This window comes from Notolepis coatsorum (assembly GCF_963971535.1).
Source record: "Notolepis coatsorum genome assembly, chromosome: 15".
Taxonomy (NCBI): domain Eukaryota; kingdom Metazoa; phylum Chordata; class Actinopteri; order Aulopiformes; family Paralepididae; genus Notolepis; species Notolepis coatsorum.
The window spans coordinates 26,837,595-26,860,320 of NC_140179.1; the positions used below are offsets into that span (position 1 = coordinate 26,837,595).

The following is a 22,726-nucleotide window of genomic DNA, read 5'->3' on the forward strand; positions in this document are numbered from 1 at the left end:
CTGGAGAAAGCTGCAGAAAGAGATGAAAACATACTTATACTTTAGATCATATTTTAGTATGAATGAAAAAGTTTAACGTTCATACACCCTGAACAATACATATAGGACTTTGAATGGGCCCTAATAATGGCAATTTAGCAATAGAATTTAAAAAGTTATAGCCCTGCAAAGAAGGAGAACTTTTACATAGACAAATAGCGCTGGCAACCTATGGTATATCATGAATTTAGCCTTAGGCAATCAAAGTGTTAACATGGAGCTCCACACTAGACATGTTCAATGTTAACAGCACCCCAGCGGTGCAGGGGTAAGGCTAAGAGAATCATCAAGGACTCCAGCCACCCAAACAACTGCCTCTTTGAACTGCTGCGGTCAGGCAAGCGATACCGGAGTCTCAAGGCGAGCACAGAAAGACTCAGAAGAAGCTTCCATCCCCAGGCCATCAGGCTGCTCAACGAACCATAAACACTATGCAACAACCATCAAATGCACACAGCACACACATCCACACGCACACACTCACTTTAAACAAACAACACACTGCAGCACCCACTCTCCACACTTTAGATCACCTAAACACACTTTATATTTATTGGTAAAGGATTTGCACTACAACTCGTACACCTTACTGTACATTTTACCTAAATTGTACCTCATCCCATTTCTGCTTTGCACTATATAGTATTGTATATTATTATTAGTACATTGCATAGTATATTGTATGGTAACTCAGTTACTTCTATTCTGCATCGAACATTGTACATATGTCTATACTGAACACTGTGACCTCTATTTTTACTTCTATTTTACATGCTATACTATTTTATTTCACACTTATCTTGTCTAGCACAGTCTCTGGAGCGTAACAGTAAGAAGCATTTTGTATAAAAGTATTCTGTACTTCTGTATGACAACTATTAAAGAAACTTGAACTTGAGCACCTATTAACATGGAGCTCCACACTAGACATGTTCAATGTTGACAACAGCACCTATTAACATGGAGCTCCACACTAGACATGTTCAATGTTGACAACAGCACCTATTAACATGGAGCTCCACACTAGACATGTTCAATGTTGACAACGGCACCTATTAACATGGAGCTCCACACTAGACGTGTTCGATGTTTACAACGGCACCTATTAACGCCACACTAGACATGTTCGATGTTGACAACAGCATCTATTAACAATGAGCTCCACGCTAAGCGCTAGGGTTGTACTTTAGTCTCTAAAAATGTAATCTACCTACCCCAGTTGTACGATGAATTGAAAATGGGGGACCCTGATGTAAACAAGACTAAAGTCTTTCTCTGGTCTGCATCCCCTTAACAATTGTATGTATTGAGCTGTACTGTACTGTACCCATTCTGCAATCTGTTAATAAAGTTTTCAATCAATCAATCAATCAATCGATGTTGACAACAGCACCTATTAACATGGAGCTCCACACTAGACATGTTCGATGTTGACAACAGCACCTATTAACATGGAGCTCCACACTAGACGTGTTCGATGAAAAAAATCAAAACTTCAAATTATTTATTATCATATATAATATTGCAGCGAGCGTTGTCTGCATCTAGCTTTGTAAAGTGTAACAACACTTGCGACCGTTTTTGGCTTGCCATTTTCAGACTGCTTTGTTGTTGAATCAAGCCAAATCCTAGGTAAGTGTATATTGTGCATGTGAACGTTGACGTGAACGTGCGGCGCACTTCATAGGTTTCGTTTTGCGGTAAACTAAACATTGACGTTGTAATTTTTTTTGAATAATAATACATAAAAAGAAAAATTTTAATTATTTACAGTACCGAAATGTGGCACCGACGGATCTCACGTGAATCGGTACTCGGTAGTACCGACGTGATTCGGTAGGTACCCTTAAAAGTACCTAATTCGGTACCCATCCCTACTAAGTGCATTTGATGTTGACAGAAGCACCTATTAACATGGTCTCTGTTGTTTTCTGCTTCTCCTGAATCACCTCAACGAGTTCAGCCTGGCTTCTCTCGATGGAGGCCAACAGAGCAGTGAAGACCTGAACGCCACCTGCTATCTCTCCGTCTGCCTCTTTCTCGCTGAACTCTACTGAGCATTTCATCTCCTGAATCTTCAGTTGTCGTTTCTGGATCATCCGCTGAACTTGCTGAAGCCTCTGTCTTCCCCAGCCGAACCTTCTTTCCTTCAGAGGAACGACGTGATGTAACTTGTGGTCTGTCTGAGTACAGAACTGACACACACACATCTGGTCAGTCTTACAGAACAGCTCCAGAGGCCTGTTATGGTTCTTATATATCCAGTCCTCCAGGTTCTCCACAGAGAATCAGTGTGTGTTTCCTCAAGGCTGCTACTCTCTGATGAGGCTCCAGGTGAGTCTCTCACTAATATGCCAGACGTGCCAGACGTCAGGGGCTTGATCTTCCTCCCTCTGCAGAAGACGGCTCTCCTGGTTTGGCAGGTTGTGTGATGCCTAACCTCGTTCCCAGTTTTATCTCTGTGAGATAAAGCCTGGTAAAGAACTACGGCCAAAAGTGTGTCTGTGGGGTAGAATTTCCGGTCAATGTACTTCCCCTGGAAGCTGCCTCCGAACGGACCAAACTTTTCCCGAATCCTGTCGGTAAACACGCTAGAACGTCCCGGTCATGTAGTAAATTCTTCAGGCAAAGCCGTTGCAGTGGCTTAAATGAGGAAATATTGTGCACTTCACACGTTTCTATAATTGTTTTGTCGAAACCGGAAAGGCTGTAGCCGGTACTTCCTGTACTTTAGGAGGCATATCTTTACCAGCCTATGTGCTGCTAAACCTTTGACTTCCTGAACTGATCATCCATCTCAGATAATAAAGTATTGACAAAGATATATGGTCTCTTTAACCCTTTCACTACCACACTATATAAGGTTAACCCTTTCACTGCCACACTACACTACACTAGTGTGGTAGTGAAAGGTTAACCTTCTGTAGTGCGGTAATGAAAGGTTAACCTTCTGTAGTGTGGTAGTGAACGGTTAACCCTTTGTAGTGTTGTAGTGAAAGCTTTAACCCTTTGTAGTTTGGTAGTGAAGGGTTTACCTTCTCTAGTGTGGTAGTGAAAGTGTTAAAGTTTGCTCAGTAGCTCGGCTTCCATTATACAGCTTGTACAAAAATGTGAACATGTGATTGTGTTTAAATATGATTGCTTTATGTTTTTTTTTTTTTTTTTTTTTTAACTATAGTAGTTCAGTTAGTAGGCAAGAACATATTATAATATCTCCAAATGTTCCTAACCAGCCATAATCATCATCTTCAACCAGGGTGCCTCACATTTTACACAGTTCAGGTCTTAAAAGAAAAAAAGTAAATGCAGTTGATTATTCCTTTAGTTTATTTAGACGTCATGCTAGGAAGATGATTGGCAAAGTGACAGGATACATTAGAAGTGATTGGGTCCACTGAAAAACTTAAAAAAATAACTGTGCTAAATACATTTCTTTAAATTGATCCCAATTAGTTTTTTTCCCACAATACCGTACTATCAGAATAAGGAACATTCAAGAGGAAAATTACTTTAAAATGTAACTGAAGAAAGGGTCTAATATTCTTTATCATCTATCTTTTATCGTAATTTAAATGACCTTACCTGTCCTTGTCTGCCCCGTGCTGCTGTGACGCCTGAGTTTTAAAGGAACATCTTATCTCTTATCTGAAGAGAAGCTCTGCTTTCCTAACATGTCGGGACAAAGAGAGGATCTCTCTGGGTCGTGTGGGTCATCTCCACGATTCACTTGTTTTTCATCCTTAGACGAGAAGAGTTTAGGATGTGCTGTAATCGGGGTCCAGAGAGTCGGACATGCATATGTAGCCTTGTCATATGTTGCCTTGCCATATGTAGCCTTGTCATATGTTGCCTTGCCATATGTTGCCTTGTCATATGTTGCCTTGCCATATGTAGCATTGCCATATGTAGCCTTGACATACAGTATGTAACCTTGCCATATGTAGCCTTGTCATATGTAGCCTTGTCATATGTTGCCTTGTCATATGTAGCCTTGCCGTATGTAGCCTTGTCATATGTAGCCTTGCCATATGTTGCCTTGCCATATGTTGCCTTGACATACAGTATTTAGCCTTGATGTAGCCATATCCATATGTAGCCTTGCCATATGTACAGTAGCATTGTCATATGTAGCCTTGCCATATGTAGCCTTGATGTAGCCTTGCCCTTGACATATGTATTCCAAACTATTCAAAAATGGTTATTTAGCTTTATATCTTTATAACCTTTATGATGCTACTGTCATTTGGCCCTTTGTCTTAAGGACACACTGTGCGGGACAGAGAGGCTGCTACGTAAATGCTTTTTCAACAGATTCTCTGCTGTGGAATGCTGGGAGCTTCCTGGCATGGCTGTCCATCATCTCTTAAATAAGTCACATAGCAGAGGATCCTCACAGGAAGCCATGGAAAGACTTTTAAGTCAATATGTCTGCTTTCTGCTCCATGATGATAGCCATGCTGTATAGGTTTGGGTTCTGGCGATTTGGATGTCTAGTGTACATGCTTTATGTCTAGAGCCTAACTTGAGCTGTTTTTTTAAGAAACATTCATATTCGGGCGGCTAAGTGGCGCAGTGGGCAAGGCGCTCGCCACTAACGCAGGAGATTGCTTCCGGCTTGGCTGGTCGTTCATACTAATACAATTGGCAGTATTAGAGGGTGAGAAAGCCGGTGGGTGGGGATCGGACGTTGTGGACAGCGACTCCTACAGGTCGGTTGGTGCGCCTGTACAGCAGAATCGGGAAGTATCGGGGGCAGCGTGAGCCTCCCACGCGTTACTCCTCGCCACTGAGAGATTGCGCTGTACAGGTGAAAAGATGCGACGGCTGCCTCCTTGTGTACCGGAGGGGACACGTGATGCAAGGCTTCGTCCTCACTGCAGCCGACCAGTGGGAGGCATGGTCTAGCAACGTTCGAGACAGGGGAGGGAAGAATTGGATAATACGAAATTGGGATGGGAGAAAAATTGAAAAATGGGGAGAAAAAGTAGATAAAAAAAAAATAATAATAATCATATTCTTTTCCATACTGAAATTCTTTTGAGAGTATACTTGCATTGTATTTTTGGTACTTCTTATGCATTTCCATGTACTAATTCAAAGCACACGTTTAGTATGATAGTCATTAATACCTGCATTTCCTCCTTTTTACCTGAAGGGGATCAATAAATGAATATCTTATCTTAATATGTTGTAAGTGTAATCTAAGTACTTTAAAAAAAAATAAGATAGAGATGTTTACCATCACATGTACCAACAATACCAATATCAAAAGTATAATTGCAATACTATATATTCAAAGCACATTTTAAGTACAACTTAACAAACTTAAGTACACTTTCTGAATACATAAAAAGTATACTAAAAGTATACAAAATACACATTCAGAAAATATACTCTAGTATACTTTCAAATGTTTTTTACTTGGGCTACACAGAGAAAACGATGAGAAAAAATTGTGTTCTATGTCAACGTTAGCATGCTCTACATAGTCTATACAGAGTATTCTGCAGCTGCTAACGAAGGCCCGTTCTTAGCGATGTGACTCCATATTAATAATCACCACGCCTGAAATAGGCTGCATACTATTAGCATGCTAATCCAGACAGCAGGGGACCCCCCCTCTGCTCCCTCAAAACTCCAAGATACAATCAGCCAAACTGCGGAACACATTTTAATGATGGTGATGATGGCTCATAGTGGGGCTGTTTAGATCAGGAGACGCTGAGTCCTGCAGTGGGGGAAGAGCGAGAGAGTTCATAACGATTAGCCTCAGTCTCTAGAACCACCAGCCGGGCTGCTATTCACGTTGTGACTCTAGGAGAGAGGTTTGAATAGAATAGAATAGAAATCCTTTAACCCTTTCACTGCCACACTACATAGGGTTAACCCTTTACTATCACACTACCGACGGTAACGGTTAACCTGCTGTTGTGTGGCAGTGAAAGGGTTAACCTTCTGTGTATTGTCGCAGTGAAAAGGGTTATTAATCCAGACGGAAATTCGGCACTACAGATCGCTCACATTGAACAACAATGAACATTTAGGTAGTCAATGGGACTAAAATAGGAATAAGAATATAATAATATTAAAAATAAGAATAATTATCACTTGTTGGCAGAGTGAACACTGTCAAAATGAACACATTACCGAAATGACAAGTCATTTTTCAAAGCCCTCGACAAGGCAATATCAGATTTTATTTGGAATAAACACCCAGTCCGAATAAATAAAATGGCCCTCCAGAAGCCTAAATCGCAGGGAGGCTTTGCACTACCCAATTTCTTGGTCTACTATTGGGCTGCAAATATTCACAGCATTTTCTATTGGAGTCATTCCCATTACGGACTCTGTCAGTGGGTACCGGCATGGGTGGACATGGAAAGGGCATCTTGTTCTAGAACATCTTTGCAATCCTTAGTTTGCTCTTCGCTCCCAGTCACAACCGCCCAGTACACCAACAACCTCTTAGTACAACACTCCCTCCGGATCTGGTCCCAGTTCAGAAAACACTTTGGTCTCCACGCCATGTCACTGTCGTCACCTGTCCACAAAAACGTCCTTTTCCCTCCCTCTATGGTGGATGAAACCTTCAGCAACTGGTTTAAGAATGGCATTCTGAACATTTATGATTTGTACCAAGACAGTTCATTTATGTCTTTCACACAACTGTCCCTAAAGTTTAACTTACCAAAAACGAATTTTTTCAGATATCTACAGATACGTGATTTTGTTAAGAGCAAATTTGCCCAGTTCCCCCATACACCTCCAAAAACTGTGATCGACCGCATCTTGGAGGTGAAGGTTGTAATCAAAGGCTCAATATCTAAACTATATAACATCATATCCCTATCCCTACCCTCCTCAGTATTGGCTATAAGACAAAACTGGGAGTCCGATCTAAATCATCAATTTACAGACAAAGAATGGGAAAATGCTCTTGCCCGAATACACTCTTCTTCAATATGTGCCCGCCATTCACTGATACAGTTCAAGCTCCTCCACCGTCTATATTGGTCAAAGACTAGACTGGCGAAGATAAATCCTGGCATGGATCCCACATGCGACCGGTGCCACCAAGCCCCTGGCTCACTTATTCATTTGTTTTGGCATTGTCCAGTACTGGCCCCTTTCTGGACTTCCATTTTTAAATCTTATTCAGACATGTCTTTTATGAATATTGACCCATGCCCTCTTATTGCATTATTTGGTCTGACACCGGAGAACGCTGCAATATCTATTGGGCAATCCAATGCCATGGCCTTTGCCTCACTTATTGCCAGACGCCTCATCCTATTCAACTGGAAGGCAGCCACTCCCCCTTCACACTTACACTGGATGAGGGATGTCATGTCTCTTATACATATAGAGAAAATCAGATTTACAACACAAGGCCACACAGATACCTTCCACAAAACATGGCAGCCCTTCCTATCTCATTTCAAAACCCATATGACTCCTCCCAAACTTGGGACCCCATGACCCCCCTCCTCCCCCTATCTACCTTTCTGACACTGCTAGCCCACGTATGGCTGTGGAAATGGCATTGTGGTGGTCTGCTAAGGGTGTTAAATTTACTTTCCATTTTATTTGTTTTACCATCTGGAAATCACGCTACTAAAATGGAGAGTATTACTTATATTATATATTATTATTACGGTCTTTCCTATTTATATATATATATATATATATATATTTTTTTCTCTCTCTTTTGTTTTCTTTTAATTTCACTTAATTTCTTTTTGCGTAGCTTTGTCTGCCACATCTGTACTTATGTTTAATTATTTAAATGTCTTTATTTTTTATTTTTATTTCTTATTTTTACATGTATTTTTACATGTTTTACAGTATGTTTGTCGTCGCCCTCACTGGGTGGGATGGGGTGGGATTAGGGGATAGGAATGGGGAAGGAAATGGAAGTTGTACAATTTGGATAACTGAAATGTATAAATATGTACTAATTCTTCCAATAAAAAAAGATAAACCTAAAAAAATATAAATAAATAAGAATAAAATATAATAAAGAATTAATTACGGTCTGGGATATTATACATTCTGGTATGTATATACATTCTAAAATCTTAAATATACAACTATCCAGCCAAAAATATACAGAAATATACAGTAAAATGTACAGTAATAAGTGTGAAAATGTAAAGTGAAAAGTGTCCAGGAAGATTGTGAGAAGTGTAAAATGTTTTAAAGTGTCCAGGAGGATTTCGCCAGGCTGGACTGTCACCCTTGGATGGATGGTACAGGGGGTGAGAGTGTGTCTGTGGGTGTCGAGGGTGGGAGGGGATGTTGTGGGTGGGTGGTTTTTTCCATTGTGGGCAATTCAGCTTGAAGATTTTAATCAGCATGACACACAACTTGTAGTGACGGATAACTTGTAGTGACGGATAACTTGTAGTGATGGATAACTTGTAGTGACACAAAGCAACTTGTAGTGACACTCCCAACTGATCTTCAGCACCACGAAGAAGGTAATCGCTCATCAGGGAAGAATGAAATGGTCATCAAGTTCATCACTGCTTATATTGAAATGGTCATCAAGTTCATCACTGCCGATATTGAAATGGTCATCAAGTTCAACACTGCCGATATTGAAATGGTCATCAAGTTCAACACTGCCGATATTGAAATGGTCGTCAAGTTCAACACTGCTCATATTGAAATGGTCATCAAGTTCAACACTGCCGATATTGAAATGGTCGTCAAGTTCAACACTGCTCATATTGAAATGGTCCTCAAGTTCAACTCTGCCGATATTGAAATGGTCATCAAGTTCAACACTGCCGATATTGAAATGGTCGTCAAGTTCAACACTGCCGACATTGAAATGGCCATCAAGTTCAACACTGCTGACATTGAAATGGTCGGCAAGTTCAACACTGCCGATATTGAAATGGTCATCAAGTTCAACACTGCCGACATTGAAATGGTCATCAAGTTCAACACTGGTATTGAAAACTCTCCCTCAGTCTTTTTTTTTTTTTTTTAAACGTAGGGGACATGCGTTGCTATTCCTGTGAGTGTATTGAAGACATCTGTACGTTTTTCAAAAAAATTCATTGTTTTATATTTCTAATCAAGTACTCAAAACCATCATTTTTCAGCTTCAAGATTTCAGGCTGTTATGGCCTGGCTCCGCCCATAAGCACTTTGAGTGACAGTCAGTCCACACAGTCAGAGAGAGAGAGGGAGAGGGGGAGGGGGAGAGGGAGAGGGAGAGTTTTTTTTCTATGCCTCTCGGGTGTGCTGCGCGGCAGCTTGTGGGGGGGGGGGCCCTTCCTCCCTCTCTCTTCCTTTTTTTCTTTCTATCACTCTCCCGTTCGGAGGTGTGTGTGGCGCGGCAGGTCCCCCCCCCAAGTGCTCCTGAATGCTCTCTATCTCTCTCTCCCTCCAGAGTGCACGCAGAGTATGAGGAAGTGGTTTCCACTCGCTGTGTACAGTCAGTCTATGTAGATTGTGGGCGGGCATTAGCTACAACCACAGAGCCAATCACATCACTGTCTGTCACATCACTAAAACACATTGATACTAACTCCTATTACTATAATACAATGCTAGAGACTGAGAAATGACATTTATAACGCATGTCACCTTTAAGTTTTTATTTTCATTTTTTTCAACAACATACACAGACAATACATTTCAGCATACAAAACTATAAAGACTTATCAACAAGAAATAAAAATAAAACAGATAGACAAAAATTACCTCAGTCTATTTCTATCCATAGTTTTTAGTCTTAGACAAGAAGCTAACAACAGGTATTGGAGCCAGCAAGCTACTCTCAAAATGGACAACTTTGATGGAGAAAAGTGACATCCCTGATGCTATTTAGCAAGTCGCATTTTTCCCCTTAGTATGCAATGATACTGGGTTTTGCCAAACCTGTCTCCTGTGTTGGCACAACACTAACACGTCTGTTGAGGAAATACACATAATAAGGCAGACTGTAGGTCTTGTGTTTTGGTCATAATATCCCCATTTAATGCTAATTCAGTTAAAGTGCAACTCTACACTCCTCCATTACACGTGCACAGCACTCCAGTACCGTATATAATGAGAGGCAACTCATTAAATTCAAGTTCAGCAAATGTATCTCTTTATTTTCTTTTATTATTAGAAGAGTCTGCAATTATGTGTGAAAAGGCTCCTATCTGCATATGGCATGGTAAACACAGCCTGTGCAAATAATCCCTATATTTCCATTTGATTCTAGTTAATTCTTATATATTCATGTTAATTCCCATGGACAGTTTACACCTTTGAAGAACCTTGACGTTTTGCAACCCTAGATACAGTATACTGCACATGTGGTCAATGCGAGACTATGTGGCGTGTGTGTGTATACTGTATGTAACTGAGGGGTACAATTCCCTGACTGTATTGATAAGTATGGTATCATTAAACCACTACCGCTTTATGTACTTTAACTACTGGCCATACAGTACACGATATCTAAATATGATGAACACTTTCCACAATGAAATCGGTTCCAGTCAAAGGTAATAATCAAATATTTAATGGAGCAAAAGGTACATAGAATATTTATCTTACATTTATCATTTGAATGCACTTGTAAGGCAAATGAGTACTCGTAGGCAAATCAACACTGAATGTCCAATCTCTGGTTACGCAGGAAGCAAGTATACAACCTGGCTCTTAGGGAATTATATCTATGGTACACTTAATGATATAGTGGGATATTCTGGAGGGGGTCCTCCCGGTTGTAAGCCGGTAGGGGGGGTAGGAGAGCCGCCGGTAGTAGACAGTCTGGTCAACGATATCTATGGAGACTTCAAGTACAGAAGACAGTGCAATAGACTCTTGATCCGTAGATGAATACACCTTGGTTCTCTTGTAGGCTGTAGCTCCACAATGAAGAAGAAGCTAGGCGACCTCAGTCTCTCTGAGCGCCGACTCAACTTGACTCCTCTCGGGGGTAAATCCAACACTCACAGGCGTCGGCGATTATCCGCTCCACGAATCACAGTACCAAAGCAAATATATATTCCAGCCGCATAGGGCTCAGCAGTCGTCGGGTAGGTAATCCAGTGTACATGTCCCTCGGTCCTCGCCTAGATCTCCTCGGATGAAAGCGCCATGTGGTCGGCCCAACCTGGATAAGACTCTAGATAACACGAGGAAGCGTTGGAGATGCTGGTCACTTTAGAACTCTAACCGCACGATGCACCATACACGATAGACTATTATTACTTGATAGAAATACGTCGCACTCGACGGTACAGTGCCAAACTCTGACAATTCAGTTATTAATTCGCACGAGGTCTCAATGCTATTCTAAGGCCAAACAGGCCATACTTCACCGCACGTCGTATCGTGGGTGAGGCTTCACGTTCTGTTACTAAGTTGGGAAGAAGGGTAAGGGACTTCTACATTTACTTGCGCCATATTTATATGCACGGTGAACAAATAGTGCCACTCTCATTTCGGTAGCCGTATCCCTGAGCGGAGCCGGGGCTAGTACGGACATGTCTCGTCGGTACCTTTGAACTTGACGCCAGGGGCTGGTCCCCTGGCGCCTGGTCCTTTGTCCAATAAGAGAATGAACTATTATGGGCTATAGTAGGCTAAAGGGATATTCCGTGCATATGTACAAGGAATATACAAGGGATATCAAACGACATACAAATACTATTCAATATATATCCATAAATAAATATATATATTCGGTTTAATCTGATCCTTCGTAACACTGTATGTACACAAGTATGTGTGTCGAGGGAGATTCCTGCAGTGTTGACTTGAATATTGAAAAGCAGAGAAGTAATGTGTTTCTCAATATAAGTGTTGTGATTGGAGCTTAGTGAAGATGGAGAACTTTAATATGAAGAAGATCCTCTCTCCAACTATGAACCACACCTAAATTCTCAGGAGAGAGAGAGGGAGAGGAGGGGGGGAAGATGCATGTGTGCGAGTGTGGATTTAATAAGTACAGCCTACAGCGATGTGTCTGTGTGTGTGAGTGTGGATTTAATAAGTACAACGATGAGTCAGTGTGAGTGTTTGTGTGTGTGTGTGTGTGTGGCTTTAATAAGTACAACGATGAGTCAGTGTGAGTGTTTGTGTGTGGCTTTAATAAGTACAGCGATGCGTCAGTGTGTGTGTTTGTGTGTGCTTGCAAACTGTGTCTTTGTGATAAATGAGTGGTTGCTTTGGTCACTTTAGCCTTTGGCAGAGCTCATCTGGGGGGGGACACACACACAGATATACACACACCTCCACACAGTAAAGAAAAAAGAAGGAACTATGATGTAAAACTTGTATTATCTCCACCAGGTGATCGGTTGCATGTGTATATATATACTAGTACTCAGTGTGTACTCGGTGTGTATATATACTAGTGTGTGTATAGTATATACTAGTACTCAGTGTGTACTAGTACTCGGTGTGTGTGTGTATATATACTAGTACTCAGTGTGTATATATACTAGTACTCAGTGTGTGTGTGTATATATACTAGTACTCAGTGTGTATATATACTAGTACTCAGTGTGTGTGTGTGTATATATACTAGTACTCAGTGTGTATATATACTAGTACTCAGTGTGTGTGTGTGTATATATATACTAGTACTCCGTGTGTGTATATACTAGTACTCAGTGTGTGTGTGTGTATATATACTAGTACTCCGTGTGTGTATATATTTTAATTGTTTCAAACCTTTATTTTAACTCGAAAGGCAACTGAGGTTTCCATCATTTACAGTCACGTCGAGTGTACATACAGAAATGAGCAAAAATAAAACATATAAAATCACAACAAAGAGACAACAAGATGAGGCAAAAAGCAAGGATAACAAATCAATTAAAACACGTAGCTACAACTTGATTGACAAAGGTTGGAGACGAAGGCTCCAAACTTTGCAAAATAGGGGACTGTCTTAGTTCATTCCATGAGCTAGAGGGGCATCATAATAACAAAATGCAGATGTACCCTGTTCAGAGCAAACTCAGGGGACCTTAAGGACCAGCCAGTCACTAGAACGGGTTCCGTAGGTTTTGTTTGTAACCTTTATTTTAACTCAAAGGACATTGAGGTTTCCCTCATTTACAATGACTACGAGTTAACACACACATGAGCAACACAATGAAAATATAAAAAAGAATAGAAGAAACTAAAAACAATTGCAATTTGACAAACAGAGATTTAACACCAGATGTTTAAAAGCAGAAGTAGATGGGAGGACCTCTAACTTTAGGGTTTGTTGAAGAGCGTTCCATGTGTTGGGGGCATCAATAAAAAATGCTGTCTTGCCCAGATCCAAACGCGCTTGTGGAACCCTAAGAGTAAGCCAGCTGTTGGATCTGGTCTGATAAGCACCAAGACTCCAATCCAGGATGATATATATGGAGGGTGTTTACCACTAATGGCTTTGAAGATGAACAAGTACCAGTGGTAACTGCGCCTCTGAGAAAGAGAGGGCCAGCCCACCTTTTCATAAAGAATGCAGTGGTGAGTATCATAACTGTCACCAGTGATAAATCTAATAGCGGAATGATATACAGAGTCCAATTGCTTCAACGTAGATGCAGCTGCATGCCTATAGATAACATCACCATAGTCCAATACTGACAAGAATACCGCATCTACAACTCTCTTCCTACTGAGCAAAGGGAAGCTAGACCGGTTTCGGAATAGAAAGCCAACCTTCTGCCGAAGCTTGGAGGCGAGGCTGTCAATATGAGTTTTGAATGATATATACTAGTACTCAGTGTGTGTGTGTATATATACTAGTACTCGGTGTGTGTATATATACTAGTACTCTGTGTGTGTATATACTAGTACTCTGTGTGTATATATACTAGTACTCGGTGTGTGTGTGTATATATACTAGTACTCAGTGTGTGTGTATATATACTAGTACTCTGTGTGTGTGTGTATATATACTAGTACTCGGTGTGTATATATACTAGTACTCAGTGTGTGTATATATACTAGTACTCAGTGTGTGTATATATACTAGTACTCAGTGAGTGTGTATATATACTAGTACTCAGTGTGTATAGTATATACTAGTACTCAGTGTGTGTATATATACTAGTACTCAGTGTGTATATATACTAGTACTCAGTGTGTATAGTATATACTAGTACTCAGTGTGTGTATATATACTAGTACTCAGTGTGTATATATACTCGTACTCAGTGTGTATAGTATATACTCGTACTCAGTGTGTATATATACTAGTGTGTATAGTATATACTAGTACTCAGTGTATATATATACTAGTACTCAGTGTGTATATATATACTAGTACTCAGTGTGTGTATAGTATATACTAGTACTCAGTGTGTATATATATACTAGTACTCAGTGTGTGTGTATATATACTAGTACTCAGTGGGTGTGTATATATACTAGTACTCAGTGTGTATAGTATATACTAGTACTCAGTGTGTATATACACTAGTACTCAGTGTGTATAGTATATACTAGTACGCTGTGTGTATATATACTAGTGTGTGTATAGTATATACTAGTACTCTGTGTGTATATATACTAGTGTGTGTATAGTATATACTAGTACTCTGTGTATATATATATATATATTAGTACTCAGTGTGTGTATATATACTAGTACTCAGTGTGTGTATATACTAGTACTGAGCGTGTATAGTATATACTAGTACTCTGTGTATATATACTAGTACTCGGTGTGTGTATATATATACTAGTACTGTGTGTGTATATATATACTAGTACTCAGTGTGTATATATACTAGTACTCAGTGTGTATATATACTCGCACTCAGTGTATATATACTAGTGTGTGTATAGTATATACTAGTACTCAGTGTGTATAGTATATACTAGTACTCAGTGTGTATATACACTAGTACTCAGTGTGTATATATACTAGTACTCAGTGTGTATATATACTAGTACTCAGTGTATATATACTAGTACTCGGTGTGTGTATAGTATATACTAGTACTGTGTGTGTATATATATACTAGTACTCAGTGTGTATATATACTAGTACTCAGTGTGTATATATACTCGCACTCAGTGTATATATACTAGTGTGTGTATAGTATATACTAGTACTCGGTGTGTATAGTATATACTCGTACTCAGTGTGTATATATACTAGTGTGTGTATAGTATATACTAGTACTCAGTGTGTATATATACTAGTACTCAGTGTGTATATATATATACTAGTGTGTGTATAGTATATACTAGTACTCAGTGTGTATTATATACTAGTACTCTGTGTGTATATATATACTAGTACTCAGTGTGTATAGTATATACTAGTACTCTGTGTGTATATATACTAGTACTCAGTGTATATATACTATTACTCAGTGTGTATAGTATATACTAGTACTCAGTGTGTATATATACTAGTGTGTGTATAGTATATACTAGTACTCAGTGTGTATATATACTAGTGTGTGTATAGTATATACTAGTACTCAGTGTGTATTATATACTAGTACTCAGTGTGTATATATACTAGTGTGTGTATAGTATATACTAGTACTCTGTGTATATATACTAGTACTCAGTGTATATATACTATTACTCAGTGTGTATAGTATATACTAGTACTCAGTGTGTATATATACTAGTACTCAGTGTGTGTGTGTATATATACTAGTACTCAGTGTGTATAGTATATACTAGTACTCAGTGTATATATACTAGTGTGTGTATAGTATATACTAGTACTCAGTGTGTATTATATACTAGTACTCTGTGTGTGTATATACTAGTACTCAGTGTGTATAGTATATACTAGTACGCTGTGTGTATATATACTAGTGTGTGTATAGTATATACTAGTACTCTGTGTGTATATATACTAGTGTGTGTATAGTATATACTAGTACTCTGTGTATATATATATATATATATTAGTACTCAGTGTGTGTATATATACTAGTACTCAGTGTGTGTATATACTAGTACTGAGCGTGTATAGTATATACTAGTACTCTGTGTATATATACTAGTACTCGGTGTGTGTATATATATACTAGTACTCAGTGTACAGTATATAGTACATAGTAGTACATAAATTGTATTCAATCTGTGCTCGGTTGCTTTTACGGATGCGAGTCCCCGGATGTGTGTCACTCTTAACCGAATGTACATTTTCTGAAAACTGAATTTGAATCGTGAGTTGAATTTGAAAGCATGCTTTGAATTTGCTTTGAATTTAACTTTATGACAAAGAAATACAATTTTGAACCAGTACATTTAAATTCAAATGATGCAATTCAAGTTAATGCAAATAAAATGCCCCGTCTATCCTAAAATTCAGAATTTCGACTCAACATCGACACCCCACACATGTTTATCGGCGAGATGAAAAGTCAGTGTTGTGTCTGTATCTGCGTGTGATCTGTTGGGACGAGGGAGCAGACAGTCCAACCTTTCTCCTAAACCACCAGACGAACCAGGGGAAAACAAATCCCCTTTCCTCCCTCCCTCTCCTCCTCATTCATCCATCACTATTGCCGCGGTCACAGTTGTCACGGGGAATTAGCATCCTGCCGTGTGGATGTGTGTCAGCGTCTCTCCCAGGATCCTTTGGGAGAAGTTGAGGCCCAGGTCTGAGGAAATAAACAATACCTGTCTGTTCCTGTTTGTGTGTGTGTGTGTGTGTGTGTGTCTATCTCCAGTGGGAATTAGTCTTTTCAGTTGAGCTTGGTGTCAGCGATGTTTCCCAAGGTTCTTGTGTCTCTTTCCAGCTCAGCTATCCATCTCTTTCCATCTCCCTCATCGTTTGAATCCCTCTCTTTCTATGTATCTCTCTCTTTCTGTCTCTCTCTCTATGTCTCTCTTTCTATGTATCTCTCTCTTTCTATGTCTCTCTTTCTATGTCTCTTTTTCTATGTATCTCTCTCTTTATGTCTCTCTCTCTATGTCTCTTTCTATGTATCTCTCTTTCTATGTCTCTCTTTCTATGTCTATAATTTCTATGTCTCTCTCTCTCTCTCTCTCTCTCTCTGTCTCTTTCTTTTTTTTATATTTTTATTTTTTGCACAAATCTCTCCAACATTCCAAACATCTCTTTCCACATCATCATATTCAATTTCCAGGATTTGCCTTTTTCTTTTTTGTAAGAACATACAAAACATGTAAAGGACTCATACAAATACATTAATAACTGACATGGAAAATAAAAAAAGACTTACGAAAAAAGAAACATACTATACTATACATTATGCGTATACATTCCTGATATATATACCTTGCATGTCTCTCTGTCTCTTTCTATATATCTTCTGTCTCTCTTTCTATGTCTATCTCCTTATATGTCTCTCTCTCTATGTTTCTGTATCTCTCTGTCTCTCTCTGTCTGTCTCTCTCTTTCTATGTCTCTCTGTCTATGTCTCTCTCTCTCTGTCTCTCTTTCTATGTATCTCTCTCTGTCTCTTTTTCTATGGCTCTCTTTCTATATATCTCTTTCTGTCTCTTTCTATGTCTCTCCTATGTCTCTCATTCTGTCTATGTCTCTATGTCTCAAATAGATTCGCTATCAGCTCTATCTTCAATCTTTCAAAATGTTCAGTTGCTATCGCTATCGGCTCTATCTTTAATCTTTCAAAATGTTCAGTTGCTATTGCATGCACTCATCTGTGTTTCACTACACACTTGAGTGCATGCTTACCAACTGTTAGTCTGCAACACTACTATCACCGACATCTAAGAAGGGAGATCCCCCCTTGAATGGCCCTTCTAAGGTTTCTCTCCTCCACACTGCCTGTGGAGCATTTTTCCCTATTGTTAGGTTTTAGTGAGTTTTTCCTTACCTTCGCGTGGGGTATGTCTGGGAGTGCTTGCATTCTTTCATTTATTTGCATTTATTTTAAATTTGTTGGACCTTATGGTGTTCTTGTTCTGTTCTTGACTTATTGTTATGTTTTCTTCTTGACTTGTTTAAAGAAGACTTGTACGGCCCATGGGGACATTAACGTGTGTCGTCGGGCCTTATAAATAAATTTGATTTGATTTGTGTGTCTCTCTCTCTCTCTGTATCTATCTGTCTTTCTCTCTCTATGGCTCTCTTTCTATGTCTCTCACTCTCTATGTATCTCACTATGTATTTCTCTCTCTATATATATCTCTCTCTCTCTTCCCCCCTCTCTTTCTATGGCTCTCTCTTGTATGTCTTGTATGTCTGTACTACACCCTGACAGACAAGACGACGACAGTCTTATTTACAGTTGTGTTAAAAGTGTCCAGTCTGCAGCCCCTCGCAGACACACCTCCTTTATGTCCTTTAGGGGCGACAGTGGCTCAGGAGATAGAGCAGTCGCCTGGTCATCCGGATCCGTAATTTACCATTTATAGAACTGCTCTTCATAGAAATTACCTGGGGATCAGATGGTTGGATGGATGGATGGATGGATGGATGAAGTAAATTAAAATAAAATAGACAGTTTCAAATGAAATGGCATCATGACAATTGTATTACAAGATACATATGAAATAATGAATGAAGTTTATTTTTGAATGAAGGAAGGACGTTTATTTTTACATATCACATATCGCATGACCACCCGCATTTCACTGTATGCCCTGGTATGTATATGACAAATAAACCTCTTGAATCTTGAATCATTGTAAAAATAAATTGTCTTTCAGACACCTCTGGCTCCAGACTGAAGCTCTACTGTATTTGTTGTGGTCTTTCAGACACCTCTCTGGCTCCAGACTGAAGCTCTACTGTATTTGTTGTGGTCTTTCAGACACCTCTCTGGCTCCAGACCGAAGCTCGACTGTGTGTGTCGTGGTCTTTCAGACACCTCTCTAGCTCCAGACTGAAGCTCTACTGTGTGTGTTGTGGTCTTTCAGACACCTCTCTGGCTCCAGACTGAAGCTCTACTGTGTGTGTTGTGGTCTTTCAGACACCTCTCTGACTCCAGACTGAAGCTCTACTGTGTGTGTTGTGGTCTTTCAGACACCTCTCTGGCTCCAGACTGAAGGAGCTCCTCCACATCTGCAGACCCCTCATCAAACGAGCCTGCCTGGTCTCTGCCTATGTGAGTATCTCCCTGCTCCTCCCAGCACACTGCACCAGGGCTGAGCCCAAACGTTCGAACGTTCGAACCTTCATTCGTTACGTTGGCATTCGAAAAAAAAAAAAAATGTATCCTCTCTTTCTCCGATTTTTCTCTGTTTTCTCCCCGTCCCAATTTAGTCGTTGTGCCAATTCCCCCCCTCCCCTACCTTGTTGTTGTGCGCATGTTCTCCTACTGGTCGGTACAAGGGAACCCTGAAGTAATCCGCACGCTTCCTCCGACAAGCGCGGCGACAGCCAGTGACTATTTTTTCACCTGGCAGAGAGGACTCTCATTGGTGAAGTGTAACGCGTGGTAGGTCACGCTGCCTTCATCAAGTCCTGCCTCCGCTGAGCAAGCGCCCAGACCTGACCTGTAGGCGTCGCTGTCCACAACGCCAGATTCCCACCCATGACTTGCCCTCCCCCTAACCCAGCCAAACGGGTTAGTATAGCGATCAACCCAAGCCCCAAGCAATGCTGTCTCCGGGAGTCGAGACCGCAGCCTCTTGCATTGGTGACGAGCGCAATATCCGCTACGCCACCTGACCGCCCCTTGGCATTCGAATTCTAAATCAACATTCGAATTTTTTATTTTTAATAATTTTTTTATTTTTTATTTTTTTTCTATTCATTCTGTTTAAATCAATGGGGTTTTTCTTCACAGTTGCATATAAAGATTAGGCTACACTAATATTATAGTATTTGTGACATCCTCGGGCACGATGCAAAACACAAGTTGATTTCTTGAACTGATTTGAATGAAGAAGCATCCAAAACTTCATCCAAACCGTAAAATCTGTATGAGTACAAATCCATACAAAAGATACCATTACTATCAAGTCCATTAACAATGGTTGGAAAGTCACTATACATACACCACAATTGTCATCTCCATCAATCAATACCTTATTGGCTGCGTGCCAGTACATGAGAACATCGATGCTTTACTGTAGTGTGTCTTCTGTCAGTTTCTTGGAAGATTGTCTTGATACGTTGGCTTGATGGCTTGTTCTTTAGTTATTAGAACGGCAGGTAATTTCATCAAGTTCATAGTTCCAACATACGAGAGAAGGCGGAAAACATGTCACCGGATACCAGGGGTGTCAACTCTTGTGAGATCTGGTAATTGCACAAATAAAATAGAAAAAACAGTGCACCACTAATATGTATCTTACAAATAAGAAATACATTGAAAAGCAATTGAGTGTATCATTACTATTATACAAAATAAGCATATAAATTGTAAACATAAATAACTATATTAACCAACTGTTAACCATAGCTGCAGTTACAGTATTAAAAGAAACTGATGAGTTATATTCATTAGAAAGTTGATTTAATTGATTTAGTTGGGGCTTCTCCCTGGGCTGGGTCTGGTACTGGAAAGTTGATTTAATCAAAGAAAAAAGACTAATTTAATCAGATGAATCACTTTATTCAAATTGAGGATTTAGTTTGAGGATATAAAAAAAAAAAAAAATAATAATAATAAATAAATAAATTTTACTTTAAAAAAACATTATTTTTTTAATTTAAAAACAAAGGTTCGAACATCCGTTCGAAAAACCCTGACGAAGTTCGAATCCCAAAAACACACTGCACTGGCCCCATCTCCCTGCTCCTCCCAGCACACTGCACTGGCCCCATCTCCCTGCTCCTCCCAGCACACTGCACTGGCCCCATCTCCCTGCTCCTCCCAGCACACTGCACTGGCCCCATCTTCCTGCTCCTCCCAGCACACTGCACTGGCCCCATCTCCCTGCTCCTCCCAGCACACTGCACTGGCCCCATCCGCTTCTCTCTCACAACCATCAGCATTCAGTGTGTGGTATTTGGTATAACCCATAGAGACCCACCAATGTTGTCCTTTGTAGGGGGGTACAGGGGATCTTATATAGAATAGAATAAAATAGGAATCCTTTATTTATCCTGAGGGAAATTCTGCTAGAAGTGGTATACATCATCTGAAAGCTGGGAATTTGAAGAATAGAATGTGTAAAGAAATGTCTAGTAAAAAATCTGTAATAAACATGTTTTGGTTAGGTGCCTATTCAGATTTTTTTAAGTTTACAAGGGCTTGTAACATTATGATGGAAGTATACAATGCCCATTCCCATGCTCAGTTATGTCTCATACGTGTTTTGCGTCGATACCATTTGTTACACAGATTTGGTGCAAAAAGATCCCTCCAAAATACCACATTAGACACCAAGACCTTGAGGAACACCACAGAAAAATCCATGCTGTGATTTTGGCATCAAAAACCTTTGACATTTAGCACTGTTGCCTCACAGCAAGAAGGTCCTGGGTGCAAACCCCAGCAGGTGGCCTTTCTGTGTGGAGATTGCATGTTCTCCCTGTGTGTGTGTGTGGGGGGGGGGGGGTTCCTCCGGGTAATCCGGTTTAGCCAGGTAAGACATGCATGCTAGGTATATACAGTACTCCTGCCATTGATCTTGACCGAGGTACTAGCATCAAAACTGGAGTTGGTCCCCGGGCGCCACACTGTGTAGCTGCCCACTGTTACTAAATAGTTAGGGTGGGTCAAATGCAGAGGACATATTTTCCCAAGGTGATTTACCAAAAGTATAACTTAACTTAAAGCCCAACTTGCAGGTTAAACCCTACTGATCAATTATGGGTAGTTTACATCATTGGTATATAATTTCATTCATTATTTTTTTCCATTTGACGCCGGAAATGCCACTCAGAAATGGTTAAAAAGGTCCACGCACGAATAACATGCACGAGCAAATTAAAAAGCTTATCAGAGCTATCGGGGCCATGACGTCACGTGGGGTATCTTTTCCCTACTTCTGATCCACTACAAGGAGTTTTGACGAGTGCAGAAAGCTATTTCCTTGATCCAAATGGACGCCTTACAAGACGCAAATGGGTTTAATCGTCTGAGACTTTGATGGACCAGCTACAACTGGTTGAAACAAGGTAGTTATAATGTTTTTAATGTCGTAAAAAAAGAACTACATTTACCACTTGTGACAGAGCGGCTTTAACCTGCCAGGTAAAAGTGCGCCTGTCCCTTTATGTCTGTCAATTACGGATGCGCTCATCTGGGATCTGATGGCGGATAAGAGGTGAGACGTCAGACGGTGGGGGGTTGGCCTGGTGAGACGTGAGACAGGAGACGTGCGAAGTCAAGACGCGGAAGTGAGAGCGGCGAATTTGAATGTTGTTTCACTGAGAAGACGTGCAGCCGATGTGAGGAGCAGGAGAACGTGAACCGTAGTTAAGTTGAAAACGCGCCAGTAAACATTACCTAACCCGGGATGGATGACCAACGGGGATAGTCCGGACGTCTACGACCTGGTCATCTTCACCCAACGCGGAATTCGGTGCGGTAAAGTACACGCTGCACTGTTGGTTGCGCTCCTGTGCCGAGGCTGTGACGCAAGCGTCTCCGACTCAAACATTCCCCTCTCCAAGCTTCCTAACGACGGCGACACATAGCCCAGGCCAAACGCGCCTCTATCTCTCTCTCTACCCCTCCAGCCCAAGCCAAACATCTCTCTCTCTACCCCTCCAGTCCAAGCCAAACATCTCTCTCTACCCCTCCAGCCCAGCCAAACATCTCTCTCTCTACCCCCTCCAGCCTGTAAGATTCTGATCAAACTGGCC

The 22,726-nt window shown here is 40.4% G+C and overlaps 1 protein-coding gene across 3 annotated transcripts in view; it reads left to right on the plus strand.

The window, feature by feature from the left end:
- Positions 1-22,726, plus strand: part of tmtc1 (transmembrane O-mannosyltransferase targeting cadherins 1) — a 128,666-nt gene that overhangs the window by 35,755 nt on the left and 70,185 nt on the right. For all 3 annotated transcript variants that reach the window (XM_084330647.1, XM_084330649.1, XM_084330648.1), the window contains exon 5: positions 18,989-19,070. In XM_084330647.1, the coding sequence (XP_084186773.1) occupies positions 18,989-19,070 (82 nt within the window). The remainder of the gene's footprint in view (positions 1-18,988; positions 19,071-22,726) is intronic.